The sequence below is a fragment of the Epinephelus fuscoguttatus genome, linkage group LG23 (genome assembly GCF_011397635.1).
Source record: "Epinephelus fuscoguttatus linkage group LG23, E.fuscoguttatus.final_Chr_v1".
NCBI classification, from domain to species: Eukaryota; Metazoa; Chordata; class Actinopteri; order Perciformes; family Serranidae; genus Epinephelus; species Epinephelus fuscoguttatus.
Window position 1 is genome coordinate 34,332,204 of NC_064774.1, and position 22,709 is coordinate 34,354,912.

The window sequence follows — 22,709 nt, forward strand, 5'->3', positions numbered from 1 at the left end:
TTCTGCCATCATAACTAACATAAGAATTCAGAATTCACCAGATTGATGCCTAGTGCCCAGTAAACATGGAAGCAGTCTCGAGTGCTTGTAAGGAGGCAGGTTGGAGCAGTGGATGTGTCACAAAAAAAACACAGACTTTCGCTTGGGACTTTCCCCTGGAGTTGCATGTTCAGAAAAGTGTGAGCTTTGAGTGAACTCTAGCATTTTAGGATACATTCTCACCATGTTTCTTTTCCTCAATCTAACCTCAAGGACTTTACATTATTTAGATAACTGTACATTAAAGATGTAATCTCATTCATGGGGTGCAAATTCGTAGGATATCATACAAACTGTTGCGCATGCATTTTTCATAGGATATCATGCAAACCATTCTATCAGAATATGTTGAGGCATGCCTTCTTCTACAGGTTGGAAAGAGAAGATGGAGAAGGCAACAATGTCCAGTGAGAAATTGTCGGAGAAAAAGAGTGTGCAGTGGTGTCATTGATAGTTGGTCCATGCTTGTTTTTTTTTTTAGTAAAAACAAATACCCTTAATAACAGAACAAAAATTTGCAGGTAATTAATATCATACACGGTTTTGCTACTGTTAACTTTCGCTGTGCATTGTGCAGCATCCTTCGTTGATGACACATCCTTGATTACAATGGTTCCACTCAAAACTGCTGGGAAAAGTGGGCCGGTTTACTAGACAGCACCAAGGTCCGAAGAATCATAAACAGAACTGTCTCAATAACCAGAGCTAATTTGGTGGAAAAGGGGCAACTAATGATCACCTTCCCAGAAGAAATTGAAAAGATAGCTAGCTCCTGTTAGCTTTCCCAAAACACTCTGACATTCAGCATTTACATGACATTAGAGAATATTATTGTGTTAGTCTGACTAAAACCAGACTTTTAAAATACATGTAAATATGTTTCGGTTTTGATGTTTTGGTTTTTTAAAAGTTGGACTAACACACCCAGCTAATGCAAGTGGGAGTAAAATTATTCCTGCATGTATACAGTGAATTGGACCCAAACTGGCTTAGGCACTCTGCGCGTGCTCCAGTTTCCGCCCTGGGCTTTGACTGGGAAGTCGAATAGCATTATATTCATAACAGAAGAAGAAGCCGGTTGCAACATGGTGAAATCTACATACAAAGCCGTGCATTTTTGAATGGATGAGAAGACACAGTTTATGCTGTGCTTCCTTGTACAGAGCTGTACAAAGTTGTCCACCATGGTACCAGTTTGCCGCTAGCTAACTGTAGTTAACTTGTTTGTGGACTGTTTGGTCTGTGACATAATAGGTCAACTGGAAAATGGTCTAATACTAACAAGCTGAAAGGGGGCATATCGCCATCTATCACAGTGGAGTCTGACAAACTTCGATCAATAAATCAATTCCCCTCCCGTGCTTGTATACTGGGATAAGGAAATGGCCTAGTCGAGCTATAACCGCAGCTCCACTTAACTGTGCAAGTAAACATACTGAGTGTCTCACTACATACTGTGCTTGAGGTCAAATAAATCTCCGGATGTCCACTGACAGTTCGGGGGTGCAAGTTGTGGCCGTGGTTATATTTTGGTTACATAAAAAAAGAAATACAAATGACAGAAACACATATGAACCAAGTTTTACTTGGTATGCAACTTGATTGGATCTTTTGCAGGATTTAATAAGGAGACAAAGAAACACAAAAGGTTCAACAGTCAAACTTACAAATGAATCATAAAAATTGGAAAAGCAATGCACACTTTTAAAGTCTCGGGCCAGTTACATATACAAGGCAGTCAGCAAAGGAAGAGCCTTTACCTGGCGTTAATTCTTGTCTCATTTGTGGTCTGATAAACAGTCACTTGATCAAATTGTCCCATATTTTGCGATTTTCTAGGGCTGCCCCCTAATGGTCGACCGAACATAAGTCCACCAGAGAGGTCATTAGTTGGCAAGATTTCATTGGTTGCTTAGTCACAGAAAAAAAAACAAATGTGAAACTCATTTGATTTGAAACGACAGACGTATTAAGAGACTACGCACGCTCAGCTGTCAGACAGGAGTCATATTACAAACCAATCACAGCTGACAAAAATATTTCCCTTCTTCTACAAATTTTCAGTTTGTGATAAATATGGAAAAATTGGTAATTTTAGAGCAGGGCTACCCAAAGCTTTACATCTGTCCCACAGGCGATATGCTTACACACTTATAAACAGCACCTGGAAGAAGAAGAAGATAATCTCTGCACTCAGGATTTCAGGTAAATAGGCTATATGATGGTTGTTAAGGTTGCTTAACAACCCCAGATGCAACCTGCCACCGTGCTCTTGAAAGCTGGCACTAAAAAGGCAGAGGAGTAGCACATAGAGCTCGACCTTGTGTTTTCCAGGCCGATAAAGACGCAGCATGTGTATAGCCCCTAATTTACAGGGCTGGTTCCTGCAGTTATTACACAGGCTAGTTAATAACATGTCGGGCAGGAAATCCAAAGCATCATTTTGAGAAGGTAAAGGATGAACCCAAGGTGATATGTAAACTCTGCAAGCAAACATTTGCCTATCAGTCATCCACTACAAACATGACATATCATCTGAAACGTGTACGTAGCTGCATGACCATTAGCTACTTTGCACAATCATTGTTGCTTTGCTGTGCACTTGTAGATAAAATAGGCCTATATTAATGAAGGTTCATTTGTACGGTTTTGTATTTCTCTGTAATGTAGCACAGTGTTAACAATATTACTTATGCTATTCTTTCTCAGACCTTGACCTCAAACCATTCTCAAACTCTGCCCAAAATTCATTCATTCATCTTCTAACTGCTTCATCCTCTTGAGGGTCGCGGGGGGGGCTGGAGCCTATCCCAGCTGACATCGGGCGAGAGGCCCAAAATAAATAATTAAATAATTTAATCAAAACATGCAGGCAACTAGTGGACTAATGCCCCAAAATGATGACTATTGGTTGACTAGGACTAGAATTCTTAGTTAAGGGCAGCCCTACTTTTTTCCAAACTGGTGCTGCTGTCATATTTGAACACAGCCGTCTGTGCATGCGTCATACTGTGGAGGGCATAGTTTCATGTAAAGTTGTTTGAGAAAATGGTAGGTGCTGGCAGGAAAGGGGAGAGAGGGGGCAATCATTCTTGGGCACTGTACAGTACGATTATACCTAATAAGAGAATGTCCTTACTCTCTTCCCACTGGCTCATAGACTGGAGTTTCCAGACATGGTCTGGAGTTGGAGGGAAAGTGGGTGGAGGAGAAGCAGGGGATTTAAGTGGAACACACCTGTCCTGTATATTTTCAGCCCAAACTATCATGGATCAACCACCAGCTGTAGGATTAGCGCTACTCCATTTTTATATATAGATAAATAAAAATGGAAATAGATAAAGATATAAGTAAAGAAATATATGTGAAAATAAATTAAATCATTAAATGTGCATACAACATTTATGCAGAAATAAATATACAAATTAATACATACATGTGAAAATAAATAAATACTTTTGGAAATAAATAAAAACATGGAATAAATGAAAAAAATCCGAGATTCTAGGGCTTTTCTCTTTTCTGAGCTCTTCCAATATCCAATAGTGTGTCTCTGTCTCACCATGCAGACAATTTGGATTACTTGTTCTGGTTTTAAGATGACTGTTTCCACTTATAATGTTAGAATAGAAACTCTGGTGTAATGAAATAAAGCCTTCATTATACTGTATATTAATCAAAAAATATCAGGGTATTTATTGCAGGTTTCCACATGTCCCAAATTTCACTATCTGTCATTTATTCTCCGCCCCCTCAAAAGTTGTCTTCTTCAAGATGTGAACATACCTTGGCTCCACAATGAGCACAGCAAGTGGGGAAACTAGGTAACTGAGACATGCTGTGGCACACACTTAGATGCCAGTATTTCAACATAAATGCCTCTGTTTAGGTGGAAAACTGATTACTTTGCTACACGGTCTAATGCTGGCATCTGCACTCTCTTTCATGTTACAGTGGCATGCAAAAATTTGGGCTGAAATTTCTCTTTCTGTGAATAGTTAACCGAGAAGAAGATGAACTGATTTCCGAAAGACATGAAGTTAAAGATGAAACATACTTTTTTTTCTAAGCAAGGTTAGTGTATTATTTTTGTTTTATGCGATTTGAGCTCTTTTATCAAGGTCTTGCTTGAATACTCACAGTAAACAACATTTTAACCAGGGGTGCCCAGACTTTTGCATGCCACTGTATTAATGATGGAAGCTTAAGATCATTCAAGGATCTTAAAAGCACACATAATTTATCCAGAAGATTGCTTTTATTAACAATTGAGATGTGCTTTTCAAACCTATGGATCCATGCAATATTTCTCTTTCTGTACACCTGCTTCTTAAGCTTTTATGTACTAAACCTAAATGTGTGGGTTTCTTCTTTCTCAAAAAGTTACAGGAAGCTACAAGTTCTGTAATGGGTGTTACCAAAGTCTGGAATGTTGACTTAAAGGACTGGTAACAAGTTATTAATTGAAAGAGAATATGGGGAAACATCAGTGTCTCATCAAGAGACTTTAACCATTAAATGATTACAAATGTATTCACAGACTCTTGTTTACTCCCAGGAAACACTATCAATTTAAGCTTTGCTTCACATCTGTGTGCCCCTTATGCAATAAAAAGATATAGGAACCTATTTGCATACAATGTGGCAATGCACAGAAGTGGAGTTTTCTGGTCTCAAGTGGCTCTTCTGGTGGGATGTATGATTGGAATCAACAAACCCTGTACTTTGACAGTTTTACTCCTAAAAGATGATTCTTCATTATCTCTTAAACGTTCTCAGAGAAGACTGTTGCTTTTAGGCTTGACAGCTGCAAAGAAAATGCTATTACAGAGGTGGAAACCCCCACATACACTCCTTATTACTCAGTGGGTTATCCTACTGTATGACATTATATCTCTGGAACTCTCTATTGCCTGGTCAAATAGGGCCATGGGAAATTACATTAGAGCTCTGGCTAAGGCGATTGAGAAGGTCAGGCAAAATTGATTTATATGAATCAGCTTGGTCATTATTCTTTGGTTCATTATGCCAAATGTGTGTTGTTTTTTTAATCAACTTAATATAGAAGCAAATCAAATCCCACTTCGGTCTTAAGCGTATTTTTCTCACTCCTCCCATTGCAAAAAAACACTTTTATCCCATCTATTCTAGATACAACCTTCTGTACATGGAGTGACTTAGGAATAGATAGTGTTTAAGATCTATGTAGAAGGTACATTTGCCACCTTTGCACAACTTCAAAAGAAATTCAATCTCCCAAGGAGTAATTTTTCAGACACTTGCAAATTAGAGATTACACATGAAAACTAATAAAGTAAACTAATAAACTAATTCATGATAAATGTCATATCTCAGACGCAACCCTTTTCTCAAAGCTTTGTCTTGTGCCCTAAGGTGGCATCTGATGAATTATTAATATTTCACGAGAACCAGAACCAATGTTGCTCATTCTTGGTGTATCTGAAGCATTAAGACAACTCTCCACTGCCCAACAAAGATTCCTCTCCTACCGCATCATTATGGCAAAAAAACTACCATTAATTTCATGGAAAGGAACAACAGTTCCAACCAACAATATGTGGGTATGTGATCTAACCAGCACACTACCTTTGGAAAGGATGAAATACATCTTAAAGGGCAGACTCCCACAATATACCACAACTTCTCAACTTGCAACTTCTCATATCACACCTTGCACAAAGTACAGTTCCTGGGTTGTAAACACATTCTTTTACAATATCCTATTTTGAGTATGAGTTAATACGTTAGGGCAGGGAGATAGAAGGGGTTAAGGAGGTCCTGTGCCTACACTCAGTTTCATTTTTCTTTTAATTAATATATTTTCAAATTTGATTTATTTTTTTATTTACTTCATACACATTTAATGCACCTATTTTTTATCTTGTTTCCATGTTCATGTTATAAAGTTATAAGATAGTATTTGCATGCCACATTTGAATAAGGTTCTGTTACTGGACACTTGCTCAGTTAGGCTATGGAATATTGAATCCCTTTTTCTGAGGTGATAGTAGTCTATGTGACTAAGACTAATACAGTTCACTAATTTGACAGCTCATACAGTTGAAAATGTCTATGTAAAATGTGGTGTTGTGTACCAAATGAGTCATTGACTGCATGAGTTTTAGGTCAGGGGAAATCCTGTTGTTCCCCATGCTGCTGCGACATTTTACCCTAAGTTTACATCCAAGGAAATAATGAAACATTCAAAAATGAATGCGGCAAGATAGTTGAGTTATCACACACTGCCCTCTAGTGCAAAAATAATGTAAGCGTCATGTGACACGTCATCAACAGTGCGCCGTAATCCTTCACGCAAGCGCAGGAGTTGCGGAGGTGACAAAATTCAAACTGAACGGCGGGTAGCTGAAACTCAGACAGAAAAAACATATCAAGAGTGCATTGTTAAGAATTCAACCAAAAGCGTTTGAAAATGACCAGCACGTTAAAGGGAATTACTCTCAAGGGAAGCGCAGAGCTAGTGGCCGAGTTCTTCTGTAAGTACTTTTATTTATTGTAGCCTATTTGTGTTTTTTAGCTGGTTCGAGCGCCTTCGACACGCACACATAACGTACAATGCTAATGTGCTAACGTTGCTGGGCCTGTGTAGTATGGAGTTTAGTAACGTTGCACTTAGCATGGCAGTCCGTTAAAATATCTGAAAACTGGTTTTGGAGCTTAAACTCCACTCTGCATCTGAACACATGGCCAACCAAACTCTTCTAATTTTGTCAACATTTTTAAATTAAAGGCTAAAACGTGTTCACAGTGAAGTGTAACGTTACATGCCGCCCATCGTGTACTGGGAAAGACAAACGTAACGACACTAAAATAAGAATACAAGTAAACGTAGAAACTATACAAGAAAAGGAATTCAGTTGCCAGTTAGGTGTATTTTGTTAGGTGCGGTTTGTTGTGTTATATAACGTTATGCCGAAGTCACCAGAATACAGACGGGAGAAACTAACGTTATACGTTACTTAACCTGATCCTTTGCTAGTAAACAGGAGTAGGATTAATGCATACTCAGTTTATAGGCAACAGTCGTGTAATGTGTTTACAATACTAATTGAAAAGCAGACATATAACATTTAACAACGCTACATATATATATATATATATATATATATATATATATGTGTGTATATGTATATATGTATGTGTGTGTATGCACACAGATGTGTATATTGTGTGTGTGTGTGTGTGTGTGTGTGTGTGTATTAGTATGTCATTAGTATCGGCTGATACTGGCTTTAAAATTAGAGGGAAAAAATCTGAATCAGCCAACATGCTGGTGGGCCGTCATGATAAGAGTATACATGCATAATATCATGTTAATTCGACTATAGAAGAGACTTGATGATTACTAAAATTAGATTTGGGGGGTGGGGTGGGGGGCAGGGAGTGACAGTTAGGGGAAGGGCTGGGCGGTATTGGTATTGCCATTGGTATTATTTTGGGGGGATGCGGTGACCATATGATATCGCGGTATCATCTTCTCTCTTTTTTTCTTAAATAAAACAATTTAAAAAACCTTACAAGCCTAGGATGGAAACTATTTATTGTCAGAAGTAAAACGGTTGCTAATCCATCTATTATTAGGTGTATAAAACGTTATATACACTATATGTATAAACGTTGGGCCTGGGGAAATAAAAATAAAATAAATGAATAAAAATAAATGAATAAATAAAATAAAATAAAATGGAAAGATTTCGCTCTCTAGACTTTTACTTTTCTTTTTTCCCCCCCATGCTTTATTAACAGTGTTTAACACGGGAGAGGGCGACGGGAGGTCAGCCACTTCCAGAGAGCGGAGGGGGAGAAAAATGATAATTAAAAAAATAAATAGATGGATGGATGGATAAATAAAATTAATTAGAAAGATCTCTCTCTCTCTCGCGCTCTCTGACTTTTATTTAATTTTTTTCATGTTTTATTTTCAGTGAAAACTAACAAAGGATAAAATAAAAAATAAATAAATGAATGAATGAATGAATAAATAAATAAATAAATAAATAAAATGAAATAGAAAGATTCCTCTCTCTTTGACTTTTATTTATTTATTGTACTTTAAGTGTTTAGTCTCCCTGAGAGGGGAGAGGGACAGCAAAGAACTAACGACTCACATCATGACCTTAACAACACTGAAACTAAGAGCTCACATGTGACCACCTTGACTCCCAGGGTCCACACCCACACAGGGTTTAAAGCCTGCAACTCTGTGATAAAATGAAATAGAAAAATGTCTCCCTCTTTAGTTTTATTTACTCTTGCAGGGCTCAACAATAAGGATTGCCCGATTGCCTGGGGCAAGTAAAACTCACGGTCGGGCATGTAAACTAACAACTCACTTGCCCGATCGGGCAAGTTGCTAAAAATAGTAAAAGTTAATAACTAATTGATAAAATAAATGTATTTTTAAACGTGCTCTTCTGCTCTGATGCAGCGGTCTCTCTGCCTGAAGTCACAGGCACACATAACAATGTCCTGCCCACAGCCCCCATTGATATTATTTTGCCCGACGGACGCTTCATATAATAACATAACAATATACTATTTATGGTGTTATGTCATCGTGTCATTTCTGTCTCTACTTGGTCACACGTTAACAATTCTCCTCTGCTCTCTGTATCGCACACGGCACACAGGTGAGCACGCTAGTGCGGCTCAGGCCGCATTTTCCTGACCAAACCTGACCCCGAGCCCGGTGCAGTTTGTCACCTGACAGTTATTGAAATGGACACTGTGTAAATAACCAGCAACAAATGCACAGACAAACACGCTGCTCACACAGCAGCTCAGCACGGCACTCTTGGTGCTGAGCTTGTGTTGCGTTCAGGCGTTGTCACGTAAATAACAACTTCCAACACTTAAATAGGTCATAGCACAAAACAGCAGCATGTCAAGTGACTTTTTACTGTTATTATATTCAATAAAATTGTATGTTCCTAAATCTTGAGACACCTCATATGTAAGCTAGACAGACATTTCACCTGCTCATTACTGTGCACACATGTACTGTATGTACTTAGTCCTAAAGAGCCCTTCTGGTGCCAGTAGATACATAGAAACATCCCAGCAGGCTGTGCTTTGCAAGCATACAAAAAAGTTTCACGCATGTGAAAATTATTTTTCATGCGTGTGCTTCACCTCCGCTGCTACAACTCCATCCTAGGGGAAACACTGCTGTGTACGTTTTGTGCAACAGGTGGATGTGGTAGTCTACTGGTAGAGTAGAGAGAGAGCTAAGTAGCGTTGAAGTAGAGTAGAGCAGGGCAGAGAGATGGAAGCAAAATATATTAAACCCGGTGTTAATACAGTGGAACTGGAGAGAGGGGTGAAAAATTTTTCACTTTAAGCCCTGACACTGTCATTTTTGTGTAGGAATTAAGCTACAATACATGACATATGTTGTTTTAATTAATAAATACAGTGTGAATAAAGATTACATAACATAAAAATAACTGCAGTCTTTGTTATTTGATAGCTGCTTAAATTAAACAATTTTTATAGGGCAAGTAAAAACTGACTTTGGGCAAGTAGATCTCTGACCAACTTGCCCGACCGGGCAAGTGAAAAAAAAAACCTTAGCGTTGAACCCTGTCTTGTTTTATTTTCAGTGTTTAAGACCGCAAATACTGCCCAGCCCTAGTTAGGGGTAACTGTCACTTGTGAGGGCACCATGAATGCTGAATCGTACATAAAGGTTTTGGAGCAACATATGCTGCCATCCAGACAACGTCTCTTTCAGGGACGCCCCTGCTTATTCCAGCAAGACAATGAGACACATTCTGCACGTGTTCCCACAGCGTGGCTTCGTAGTAAAAGAGTGCAGGCACTAGAGTTACCTGCCTACAGTCCAGACCTGCCTCCCTTGGAACATGTATGGCTACATACGTTATGAAGCGAAAAATAAAACAGCAGCAACCCTGGACTGTTGAAATGCTGAAGTCGTATTTTAAGCAAGAATGGGAAAGAATTTCATTTTCAAAACTTCAACAGTTTGTGTTCTCAGTTCCCAAACATTTACCAAGTGTTGTTAAAAGAAAAGGTGATGTCACACAGTGGTAAACATGATCCTGTTTCAACTTTTTTGGAAGATGTTGCAGGCATCAAATTCAGAATGAGTGTACATTTACAAAAAGTTATGAGTTTGAACATTAAATATCTTGTTGTTGTACTGTATACAGTTGAATATAGGTAAAAAAAACAAAAAAAAACAAAACAAAACACTGCATCCCAACTTTTTTGGAACTGGGGTTGTGCTTCTCGGTTATACTTTGATAGGTAATGAGCATAGTGTCACCAGATGTGGTATGTTTTGGTTTAATATGTAATTTGATTGTGTCGTTTTTTCTGTATCTCCTCTTTGAATCCTGTTTAACTTGGAGCTGTTTGACTGCTTTCTGCATACTGAGTTTTCATCTTGTCTGAGCCATATGATTCACTCTCTCCACCACAGCATTTGGTATTAACAGCATCCTGTACCAGCGGGGCATCTATCCTCCAGAGACATTCACCAGAGTCACCCACTATGACATGAGCCTTCAACTTACCACTGATCCCAAACTGAAGAACTACCTGACCAATGTGGTGTCTCAACTCAAAGGTAGCCTTAACGATGTACTTCTTTATTCCTTGAATGCCTCGCATTTTGGCTTGCAACAGCCTATGTTTTGCCAGGGGGTTTTCACCGTAGATGGCAACATAACAATGGGGAAAGGTAACCCTGCGAGAAAAGACTTTTTTTATGGTCTCATCATGTTCTTGTTTCACTTTCAATGGGGCAACAAATAAATTTAAGTCATTTTGAACTAAACAGAGTTTTATTTTGCTCGGTACCCCATCAACCCTCCCCAAAGACCGCTGACATGATAGTTGTTCCATTGTCCTAATGTTGATTGAATTTCTGCATGGGTGTATTTCCACTGCAGGGTTCAGCTTGACTCGACTTATCTCACTTTCAATACCAGTACTTTTCTCCATTTCATTTTTCACTGCAGATAGCACACCCCTCAGTGGAGGTGAGACTCTCAGCTGATAGCCATTGCAACGCCACATTAACTGATTTTTAACATGACACTTGCTAAATCCTTTCATCAGCAACCACACAGAGGAACATGTGCACTTTGTTAATTGTACAGTGTAGTGTATGTTGGAGTGTTGCAGGCTGGCATTTTTAATATCTGGGGTGAGTTAATCAGAAAATCGTAGTTGCTACTGGTGGTAGCTTGGCTATTTAAAAATGGTGGGTTTGTGCAGGATGTCCCTCTAGTATCGACTCAGCTTGCTTGGGACACCAACTAAGGTGGTACAAAAAATGAAACAGATACTAAGGCTGCTCGATTAATCTTACTACTTAATGAGGAAAACTCTGTCTGTGGGTGTGTCTGTGTGTCTGTTCCACGTTTTGGTAGTAGAGGGTCTTGGGAGGATGCAAATAAAGCAATATTACATCAATTGGCCAAAGGGGGGCGCTATAGCAACCGATTGAAATTGCAAACTTTGAATGGGCATATCTCATGCCCTGTATGTCGTAGAGACATGAAACTTTGCACAGAGATGCCTCTCTTCATGAGGAACAAATTTGCCTAAAGAACCCTTTTTTTAATTTTTTGAAAAACACTTAAAATTGATCTCTTCCTAGGAAGTTTGACCGATCTGCATGAAACTCAGTGAACATAATCTAGGGACCAATATCTAAAGTTCCTTCTTGGCAAAAGTTGGAAAACTTACTAAAACTGAGCTTCTTTAAGGCAATGAATATTGTGGAGGGCGTGGCTCATCACATAAAGGTGTATAACATCTCAAGGGTTTCACTGATCACCACGCAACTTTGTAGGCATATGACCACACATAATCTGATGGGACCCCTCCATTATTGACCCGATCAAACAAAATGGGGGCGATAGAGAGCTAATTTCTTATCTAGGCTGGACTGCCATATTGATTTTTACTGAACTTGGTAGATATGTAGAACAGGATGCCTCGAGGTGACTGGAGAAATTTAACTCTAATTAGCAACTGGGTGGCGCTATAACAACAGAAAAGGAAAAGACTGGACTTTTGAAATACATGTGAACATGTTAGTCTAACTTAGGGCTGCACGATAAATCGATCCTAATTTGAAATCAGATTTTTTAGTTAGGCTGATGATAAAAAAAGAAAATCTTAAAATCGATTTTCCCTTTAACTTTGGCAATTATGGTACGGCTCTCTCGCGTGTCTCCATGCTGTGCGCATCCATGCTTCCGCAGTAACCTCCTGAGAGCTAAAATGACATGGCGTCGCCATTGGCAAGAGGCAGTGAGAATTTTGTTAAGAAATGGGGAAAGAGCAAGTGGTATGGCTTCGCAGTTGCAGATGAAGAGCAAACCACTCCTCATTGTAGAGTGTGTCTGAAACAGGGTATCCGCGGATCCTTGAAAAGCCTTAAAAAGTCTTAAATTCATGTATCTAAAAGTAAGGCCTGAAAATGTCTTAAATTCATTAGAAATGTCTCAAATTGGTCTTAAATTCATTACTCAAAGGTCTTAAAATTGTTGCGGAAGGAATATTTAATCTGACTTTATTTCTTTCTTTTTTTTTTATTCTTGCGGTACTTTTCTGTGAGTGTCCATGCGCTGTCCAATAACGGCGCACGCTGGTGGTAGCACATACACAATGAATGGGTTCGTCGGTGGAGGTCTGCGCTTTGTGCGCTCTATGTGAAAAGGGCTGAATGGCGCACGCTGGCCACCTGGCACTCAATATGCTGCTGTAGTGGTTTGTTTTCCAGACATGTGAGTATCTTTGAGCAGTGAAAGTTATTATTTATGACTTTTTACTTGTCGGCAGTGATTTGTTTTCCACAGAGCTCTACGTGCGAGCATTTTACAAGCATTTGCAACTAAAAGCATGTGAGTCCAGATTTCAACCAGCAGCAGAAACGAACGGCGAATCATGCAGGTTGTGGGTTGAACGGGGGTCACAGACAGGAATACGGTAGTCAAATAGCCTACGGCGGCTCTGCGGCGCAAAATAACGGCTTACCGGCGGCGACAGAGAAATCCGACCCCAGGTCCAGTAGCCTAATTTCCTCTTTTGTTGGCGTCATGACTGCCGTTCGCATTTCTCTCTGTGGCAGGTAACGGCCCACAAACCTCACCACACTTTAGGGACTGTTCTTTACTTATGGAGGGACTGTTCTTTACTTGTCAGGGGAGGAGGGTGGCTGGTTGATTTTTATTTTATTTATTTATTTTATTTCAATCCCCCCTATGTTAATCACTTATTGATGCTGTTTTTCTATGAATAAGAAAAGTGATTTATCTTTTTATAAATGACAAAAGGCATATCTGCCTCATTTTTGCTGTGGTATCGTGATACTACTCAGAACCGTGATACTTTCACTGGTATCGTACCGTGGGTCCCAATTTTGGTACCGTGACAACACTAGATGTCACAACTGTTCCATTCCAACCATTCTGGTGCCGCTTGAAAAAGTGTTCCCCCACTTCTAATTTTACAAATTAAGCACTGGTTATAGTACAGCGGGATCCCCCAACCATCGCTTATATTTATAGTTTTTTCGGTCTTAAATTCCATTCAAGGTGGCATTAAAAAGGTCTTAAAAAGTCTTAAAGTTAACTTACTGAAACCTGCAGATACCCTGTGAAAGCTGTGGCTACGAAAGATAGCATCACAACTAGGGATGTAACGATTCACTCAACTCACGATTCGATTTGGTTCACGATTTTTTGTTCACGATACGATTTTCTCACGATTTTTTTTATTGTAAAAATGAGCTACAGACAAATTATGACCAAATAAAATTATCTTTTATTCGTAGCAAAAACATCTTAGAGGTGCTTTCTTTACAGAAACTCTGTAAAACAGTTTGTGTCCTCTTATAAAAAGTGCAACTTGCATGGTCATCTTAAACAATATCTCCTTTTTTGGGAAACAATCTCACAAATAACAGATTATCGCAGAGCGATTAAACTGGTGTACTGGTAATTCAGTAACTTAAATAACAAAAGATTATACAATCTTGACCAAAAAAGAGGTCCTTTCTTTACAGAAACACTGTTAAAACACTGTTTTTGTGTCTTATAAAAAAGTGCAACTGAAGTAGTTATTCACTGAAGTAGTTATTCACATAAATAACAAAGAATAACTGGATTTTTAAAAACAAATCCCACATCAAAATAATAATATCAAAACATAAACTCTCTTCAAATAAACTAAGACTGGCTTGTGTAGCTTGAAACTTTCAGGTTTCTCTTGAGGAAAATCAACATGTCAACATTCTCAGGCCGTAGCTGAGATCTCTGTGAGGTTACAACATCCCCTGCGGTCGAAAAGACCCTTTCACTCGGGACAGAGGTGGCTGGTGTGGTGAGGTAGGCCTTTGCTAGAGGTGAAAGCAGTGGGTAAAACTTACTGTTCTCCTTCCACCATTTCAGTGGGCTGCTTGTGAGGGAAATAGACATTTCACTTCTGTACCTGACAATTTCTGCCTCAATTCCACACATGTGATTGGTCTGTGCTGTCCCTACACTTTCTGTGAAAGTCCCTGCTAGGAGATCTTCCAATGCAGTCTTTTTGAGAGGTGGTTGTTGAAGGTCTGCATCCACCATGTCTGCCTGGTCAGCAGGCAGCTCTGCTGCATGTGTAGAGACACCGGTGTCTGTTACACCTCCAGTTTCCTCCACTGGGGAATTGGTCTGTAAACAGCAAGACAAGAACTTATTAATATATGTATTATATTATTCATATGCACAATTAAAAAATAATATATGTATACTGTATATCTGTTTAATAATATAAAGGCAAATAATTGTGCAGGAGAGGAAAACAATCCCAAAGATCTTTTACAAAATCCAATACAAAATCACTAAAACAGATCAACCAATGGAAAAAGAAAAAAAAAAGGAAAAGAAGCAGAAAGGGGAAAGAGACAAGGAAAAACACAGGAAAAAGCAGAGACAACAACAAGGACAAAGATCAGTATGAAAATAAGTATGACACACAGACCTGGCCTTAATGCAAAAGCAACACTAGTACTACTATTAATTAAGTAAAATAAGTACCTGGTTGTACATCTGCACAGCTTTCTCCTTCACCCTCTGGAACTGGATCTTAAGTAAGATGAGGTTGAGAGCGGAATCTGGGGTCTAAGGCAGTGCAGTCCAGCAGATGGTTGTCCCCAGGCCCAGTGTATCTGTCTGATAAACTGTTGAAGATTGCTTTCTTCATCATGCTCACAGTGGTGGAGTCCTCTTCCACAGGCAACATGCTCTGCTCAATCGTGTGTTTTAAGGGCACAATTAGAGACACTGTTGGGTTTTGTTCATCACTTAGCACGGTGGTCACTGTCTTTAAAGGTTTGAGAAGTTTCATGATGTCCTCTGCATCACGGATGTCCAAGTTGTCCAGTGTGTCGATCTCGCGGGCGTTGCGACGGACTTCGGGGCTAAGCAAAGCAGCAGCCACAGCCGGTTGCAGGTCGAGATACCGTTGCAGCATGTCCAGGCTGCTATTCCAGCGTGTTGTAACGTCCACAATTAGCTTGTGCTCATTGATGTCCGGGCCGGGCAGCAGTTTTTGCTTCGCAGCCAACACAGCAGTGGCTGTCGGGCTCCTGTGGAAGAAGTTCACAATCCGCCGGATGCGACCCAGCAAGCGCGAGACGCGCGGCACACTCAAACCAGCCTGGGTGGCTAAATTTAAAGTGTGGGCGAAACACTTGATGTGTGGTGCCAGCCCGGCTTCCCTCACTGCCACATCCATATTTCTCGCGTTGTCGGTGACTACTGCGATGCCTTGTTGTTGCCTTTCCAGCTGCCATTCCGCCACCGCCTCCTTTAGCACTTCGGCTATGTTAGCCCCCGTATGTGACTCCAAAAGAGGTCGCGTCTGAAGCACAAAGCCAGCCAACTCCCACTCCGCATTGATCACATGAGCAGTTATAGTGATATAACTTTGCGTGGCTCTAGATGTCTACCCGTCGGTTGTGATAGACACAGTATCAGCCTCCCGGAGAATCTCAACCACATCAGCTCTTACCTCCTGGTAGAGTTTTGGCACCACCACCTGGCTGAAGTGCTGTCGTGACGGGATGCGGTATCTTGGCTCTAGCGTGTTCACCAACAGCCGAAAGCCCTCGTTTTCAACAACGGAAAACGGCCTCAAATCTTTTCCAATAAAATAACCAGTTGCCTTGGTGATTTCTTGCTCTCTTGCGTTGTGATGAGGGAGAGGAGCTGCAAAGCCTCCCGTCAGGGTGGTTTGCCCCCTCGGCAATTTTCGCTGAGGTGGCGTAACTTTACTTTGCTTCTCACTGTGGTGGCGGCTAATATGCTGCTGCATGTTGCTCGTGTTGCCGTTATATGGTAGCAGTCTTCTGCAATATTTACATGCTGTTTTGGTTTTGTCTGTCCATTTCTCACCGGTTGTCTTTGTGTATATGGGGAATCCAAAATGCTGCCACACAGGTGACTTAAGACCGCGCTGTGCATCCTCTATGACAAAGTCGCTGCCTTCTGTCGCCATTTCTTCCCTCGTTCTGTGCCCGTACCTGCGTAGTGACGTAAGTCACATGACTTGAATGAGTCACCAACCAGTGACTTTTTTTAAAGATAACATGACCTATTTAAAAAAAAGGAACATATCCTACTTCTCTCCTATTCGCAAATCGATTCATTTTTTCTGTCAACCGGTGCGAATCGTCACGCATTTGTATCGATTTTAAATCGAGTCACGATGCATCGTTACATCCCTAATCACAACTAATCTTTTCAACACCTTGAGAAGAAGCATACGCGTGTGTGGGAGCAGTTTATTGCTCTGTGGGCTGCCCAAGAGAAAGAAAAACCACTATTAGCATTAAAAATGTGATGTTTTGGGCATTTTCTATGTCTATATGTCTATGCAGTTTCTATATCTAGTCGCTCTAGTGTGCTCACCTGTGTGTGTGTGTGTGTGTGTGTGTGTGTGTGTGTGTGTGTGTGTGTGTGTGTGTGTGTGTGTGTGTGTGTGTGTGCGCGCGCGCATGCTAGGGCTGACAACGAATATTCTAAATTCGAATTTAAATTTGAATTTGAAAAAAAAAAGGACCTTCGAATGTGAAAATTGATATTCGAATGTGGAGAGAGAAAAAACACCACCGCAGCTGTCCTCTTTGCGAGTGGGCGTTGGCATCAGATGTGCATTTCTCCACACTGGACGACAAGCCGTTCTGCTCCCAGTTGTTGTCTCCGTCACCCGGCTTGACACATTTACTCGCGCAGAAAATAGACCAGACACCGTAACGATCGCTGCAGGGCGCGAGCCGGTCACGGTCCGGCACTTCGAGGCTATTTGCAGCACTTCTGCGGGCGGTGTGGCCACGGGTCAGAGAGGGGGGGGCGGTCGTTTATAACGTAATGTTATAGATAATTGTTTTATGTGTTTTAATGTGTAGGTATGTAAATATTTTCAAAGACGTTTATGTTGAAATAAAAATACCTACAAGTAGTTATGTTTCCTTGTATTAATACATATACAAGTATGTTTCCTTGTATTAGTTTGCCCTCTTGTAGACATAAAGCAAAAAAAAAAAAAATTCTAATGGTTCGAACCTATGAGTTATTTTTAGAACGAATATTCAAACGTCCCTCCAGAGGCAGATTAGTACGTTAGTCATTTTTCTTTTGATTACTGAAATGTTTAACCACTAATCCTTAGCCATATTTTAAGTGTAACTCTTCACCATGACATACCACTAGTGTTTTTATCATTAAAAATACAACATTTTTCCACACATAAAAAGCATAAAGATATTGAAATCTAGGCATATTCTGCTATCATAACTTGGCTCTCAGAATTCACCAAATTGATGCCTTTAAATCAAATATATACATAGTCTCCAAAAATCCTGTGGGAAACACTGAAATGGCCTAGTTGATCCCTAACTGTAGCTCCACTTAAGGTGGGATTTATATTTCTTTTTCAAATCGACGCTGTATCCACGGCATAGGGCTCTGCATTGATGTAGAATCTACGCCGTAGTCTGATGTGCACCTCCCCAGAAATGTAACTACGCGTTGCGGTGCCAAAGAGCTCCTGTCTGTGTAAGCTGAAAACCATTTCCCGCAATAGAAACGAAAGCTTTTATTTACGTTGATTTCAGACATAAGAAACAATGGATTGTGAAGCCTATAAAGCCCCACAAAATGGCATTTTAAGTCTTGTGCATAATTTATCCTGGCTTCATGAGTAGAGGTAATCTCAACTATTCACTAGACTAATTTATACAATATAAAATGCCGTAGGCTTGTGCTAATAAGGTTAGCATGTTATTAGGGCTGTAGTCAACCAAAGAAAATCTTGGTCAGCTAAAATCGCACATAATCTTCAACTAATCGATTAGTTGTGGGAAGAAAAAAAAATCTGCATGTTATTTTTACTTCTGCGGTGGTGTGTCTGTGTTACTCTGCAGTTACATCTCCAAAACACTAGTCGGCGGTGGAGGACTGTGTTAAAGGGAAATTTCGGTTTGTTTCACCCCGTCTCCTATCGTCCTAAATTTGTTTCATGTCACTAGTGACATAGAAATCATAGTTAGCGTGTTAGCCGTTGCCTAGATACAGCTGTAGCGTCAGACCTGTTAAAACGTAATTGAACGGGCATCCTTTCAAGTGCAAAGTTAGTCCATTAAACAAGCTTTTTCTCCGCAAAGACCGCCTCATATCGTTAGGATAAATGTCAGAGAACATATAGAAAACGACATGTAAACATGTTGTCTTACCTTACCGGTGTGGTGCCATGTTTGTTGGTTATCATTTAGCTAAGGCTGCAACCAGTCCCATTCCTTGCAACAGAGGTATTCCTCTTCTGTGGGCATTGGGGTACAGCATTCACAGGTAACGTTACACCACCGAGCTCCAGAGCTAAATCCTTCCAGCAGCCATTCCTCCTCTGTTGTCCTCTAACGTTACCTGTTGTGCCCCTCTCTCTCTCCTCCTCCATTCTTCAATTTCACAAAGCTCTTCGTCAGTGTATTCTGTCTCAAATAAATAAATAAGACCTCTGTTGCAAGGAATGGGACCGGTTGCAGCCTTAGCTAAATGGTAAACAACAAACATGGCACCACACCGATAAGGTAAGACAACACGTTTACATGTCGTTTTCTATATGTTCTCTGACATTTATCCTAACGATATGAGGCGGTCTTTGTGGAGAAAAAGCTTGTTTAGTGGACTAACTTTGCACTTGAAAGGATGCCCGTTCAATTAAGTTTTAACAGGTCTGACGCTACGGCTGTATCTAGGCTAACGGCTAACATGCTAACTATTATTTCTATGTCACTAGTCACTTGAAACAAATTTAGGACGATAGGAGACGGGTTGAAATAAACCGAAATTTCCCTTTAAGTGCTGTAAAGTTTAGTTCAAAGCAAACTTTATGTCTATAGTTGATTCAAAACACACATTAAATATAGCTTAATAGAGACAATTTCAAACACAAGTACGCAAACTTGCTTCACTATAAGTTGCAGAACTGACAGACAAACATTTGTCTTTATCTGGACACATTTCCCCCACCAATACAACATGCTAACGTTATTAGCACAAGTCTGTGTCATTGTATAAATTAGCCTAGCGTCTAGCGATCTTTTCCTCTTCTCATATAAAACCAGGGACAACAGCAAAATGTAACAAAGGTAATGGTACATAATTTGGCTCCATTACAACTCACAACATTCACCAACAAAACAACTGTCTTATACTAAACATGTTTTCAAACAAATACAACATGCTAACGTTATTAGCGCCAGCCTGTAACATTTTACATGGTATACATTAGCCTAGCGACGAGTGAAGACTTCCTCTGCTCATATGAAGCCAGGATAAATCCCGAAGTATAAATCCCTGAAGGATAAATCACACACACAACTTAAAATGCTATTTTAGTGGAGGTTTTACTGTCTTCACAATTTATTAGGGCCGTAACAGTACATGTATTTGTGTCGAACCGTTCGGTACGCGACTTTCGGTTAGGCACGACCCTGTACCGAATTAGTGGGCGCAGGATATTATTTTATTTTATTTTGTTTTATTTTAATTCCCTTTTTGCGAGCCGAACCATTTAAAATATCTAGTTCCTCGACGGACATAATTGAGTGACGGACCGAGTCCGACCGTAAATCTCCGCTTTCACTTTGTGCAGCGCATTCTCGCATTTTGACAACATGGCAAGCGAGCCTGACGAACCTGAAGACCCACCTGCAAACCTTAAGTCCTCCGTTTGGGAACACTTTGGTTTCAGGGTAAAATACGAAGATGGAAATAAACAAGTTGACAAGACAAAAGCAGTGTGCCGACACTGCAGAACAGCGGTCGGGTATGTACTTGGAAACACGTCTAATATGCTAATGCATCTAAAGCGACACCACCCGAGTTTGAACGTTACCGGCACGACTAGAAAGAGCAATCTGGTGCAAACTACGATATCGTCGTCATGTAAAAAGAAAGCGTTCCCTGACCATCGCACTAAAGAAATAACCAACGCCACTGGAGTTGAGTAAAATTGTTTAAGCTGCACTTTAGATATAAGCATGTTTTGTTTACTGCACTTTAACAAAGTGGGAAAGCTAAGTAAGACTGTAAAGCTGACCAGCTGCACTATACTTTTTATTTTAATTCAGTAAAACTGTTTAAACAGAAATTTATATTTATATTTTTCATTAAAAAAATGTGTTAAAAAAACAGCAGGATTTTATTTTTCACTTTTATATTTATATTTTCATTCAAACAATGTGAAAAAGCAGGATTTTATATATATTTGTTTCATTCAAAAATTGTGTGAAAAGAGTTAACTGCTGTGGTGGTATGTTTTAATAAGATTACCAATAAGTAAGATATTTAAAAGTTGTCTATTTTTTCCATTACTGTACTGAAAAAAACGCACCGTGACTTGTGTACCGAGGTACGTACCGAACCGTGGTTTTTGTGTATCGTTACACTCCTACAATTTATTGTTTCTTATCTGTGAAATACAACTAAATACAAGCTTGTTTCCACTGAGGGAAATGGTTTCAGCTTACAGAAACAGACACGAGGCCTGCGTCACCGTGACGCCGAGCGTAAGGGTGGGCAAGTTCAACTTTCTGTCAACAATGGGGGTGTAAAACACCCCTATTTTCACAGGTAACTTAGCCTGTCCCCCTGCCGCAGGAAATAATGGATTAATCCTGGAAAGCTGTTGACGTAGCACTTTTCTCCTTATGAAAGTAATACGGCGATTATTCGACCAATAAGAATTTGGTCGGACGAGAGCATAGTGACCAAATAATCGTCTAGTCGACCAGGAGACTACAGCCCTACATGTTATATGTATTCTGAAGACAGTATAAGACGGTTGTTTTGTCGGTGAACCTTGTGAGTTGTAATGGAACCAAATTTTGTAATATTACATTTGTTAAATGTTGCTGTTGTCCCTGGCTTCATATGAGAAGAGGAAAAGTGCGGTAGTCTGTACGGTACTGTACACCACAGTACTGTACTGTGGTGTATGTGTCACTCTGCAGTTAGTCTTTATTAAGCCATGTTTAATGTGTGTTTTGGGTGTGTTTTGAATCAACTAAACATAACAGCGCTTCACAGAAACCCCACCGCTGACTAGTGTTTTGGAGGTGTAAATGCAGAGTGACACACACACCACCGCACAAGTATAAACAGCGCAGGCCAGGCCATGGTTGAGGCTACGGTGTTAGCTCTGCATGGAGCGGACACAAAAGTTAAAAAACGGCTTAATTGTGCATGTAAACATACAGGCTGTTCCCACTGGGCATTGCATATGTACTTGCTAAATATAAGTTCACAATAATGATATTGTTGTTAAATGAAATTGAAAAAAAAATAGTTGCTGTCAGTCAGTTTAATTATCTTTATTGTGCATTTTATCTCTTTTTTTTCTGCAAATGTAATGTAATACACATGTGGAGAGGTGGAGAGTGTCTGTAACTCCAACTGTACGAAAAAAAGCAAAAAACAGTTAATGAATGAGGGAGAATGGAAAGAAAGAGAAAATATTTAAGAAGCTCTTTATTACTACACTTCATTATCATGCTTAATATTAATATATCAATATTTCATTTTAAAATTTTATAGTTACGGTCAGTTGTTACTCTATATTGTGACACCCTGATCTCAGCCATAATTGAAATATTTTCTTAATTTTCTTAAATTACAAAATGTATGTCACATGACCAATCAGCAAAATGTATTTAAAGGAACAGGAAACAGGCTGATGAAGGACATGTGGCTGAAATGGAGTCCTCAGTCTCTGAGTCATGTCAAGTTGACTTTAAAATTAAGTGTATGAATGTATATTCCACTGTATCTATTTTGCACCGCAGGTCAGTGAATGAGTTTGTTCTCTGTTTTGCAGAGTGGCTGTTTGAATGCACAGTGCAGAAGCTGGTGTTGGTGATCACATGTCTGGAAACCAATGAGGTGCTGGAGAGATGGCAGTTTGACATCGAGTGTGACAAATCAGCCAAGGAGAGCAGGTCAGCTACTATAACTGTCTACTTGTCTTTGAAGAATCTGAGTTACAAAAGTATATTGAGCTGCTGTCTTCAAAAAGTTAAACCGTAATTTAGACCACTTTACTCCTGAGTT

The 22,709-nt window shown here is 39.8% G+C and overlaps 1 protein-coding gene across 1 annotated transcript in view; it reads left to right on the plus strand.

Moving 5' to 3' along the window:
• Positions 1 to 6,394: 6,394 nt before the first annotated feature.
• Positions 6,395 to 22,709, plus strand: part of mad2l1 (MAD2 mitotic arrest deficient-like 1 (yeast)) — a 19,095-nt gene continuing 2,780 nt past the window's right edge. Inside the window, exons 1-3 of the mRNA XM_049568914.1 lie at positions 6,395 to 6,554; positions 10,523 to 10,669; positions 22,477 to 22,597. Of these exons, the coding sequence (XP_049424871.1) occupies positions 6,491 to 6,554; positions 10,523 to 10,669; positions 22,477 to 22,597 (332 nt within the window). The 5' untranslated portion in view covers positions 6,395 to 6,490. The remainder of the gene's footprint in view (positions 6,555 to 10,522; positions 10,670 to 22,476; positions 22,598 to 22,709) is intronic.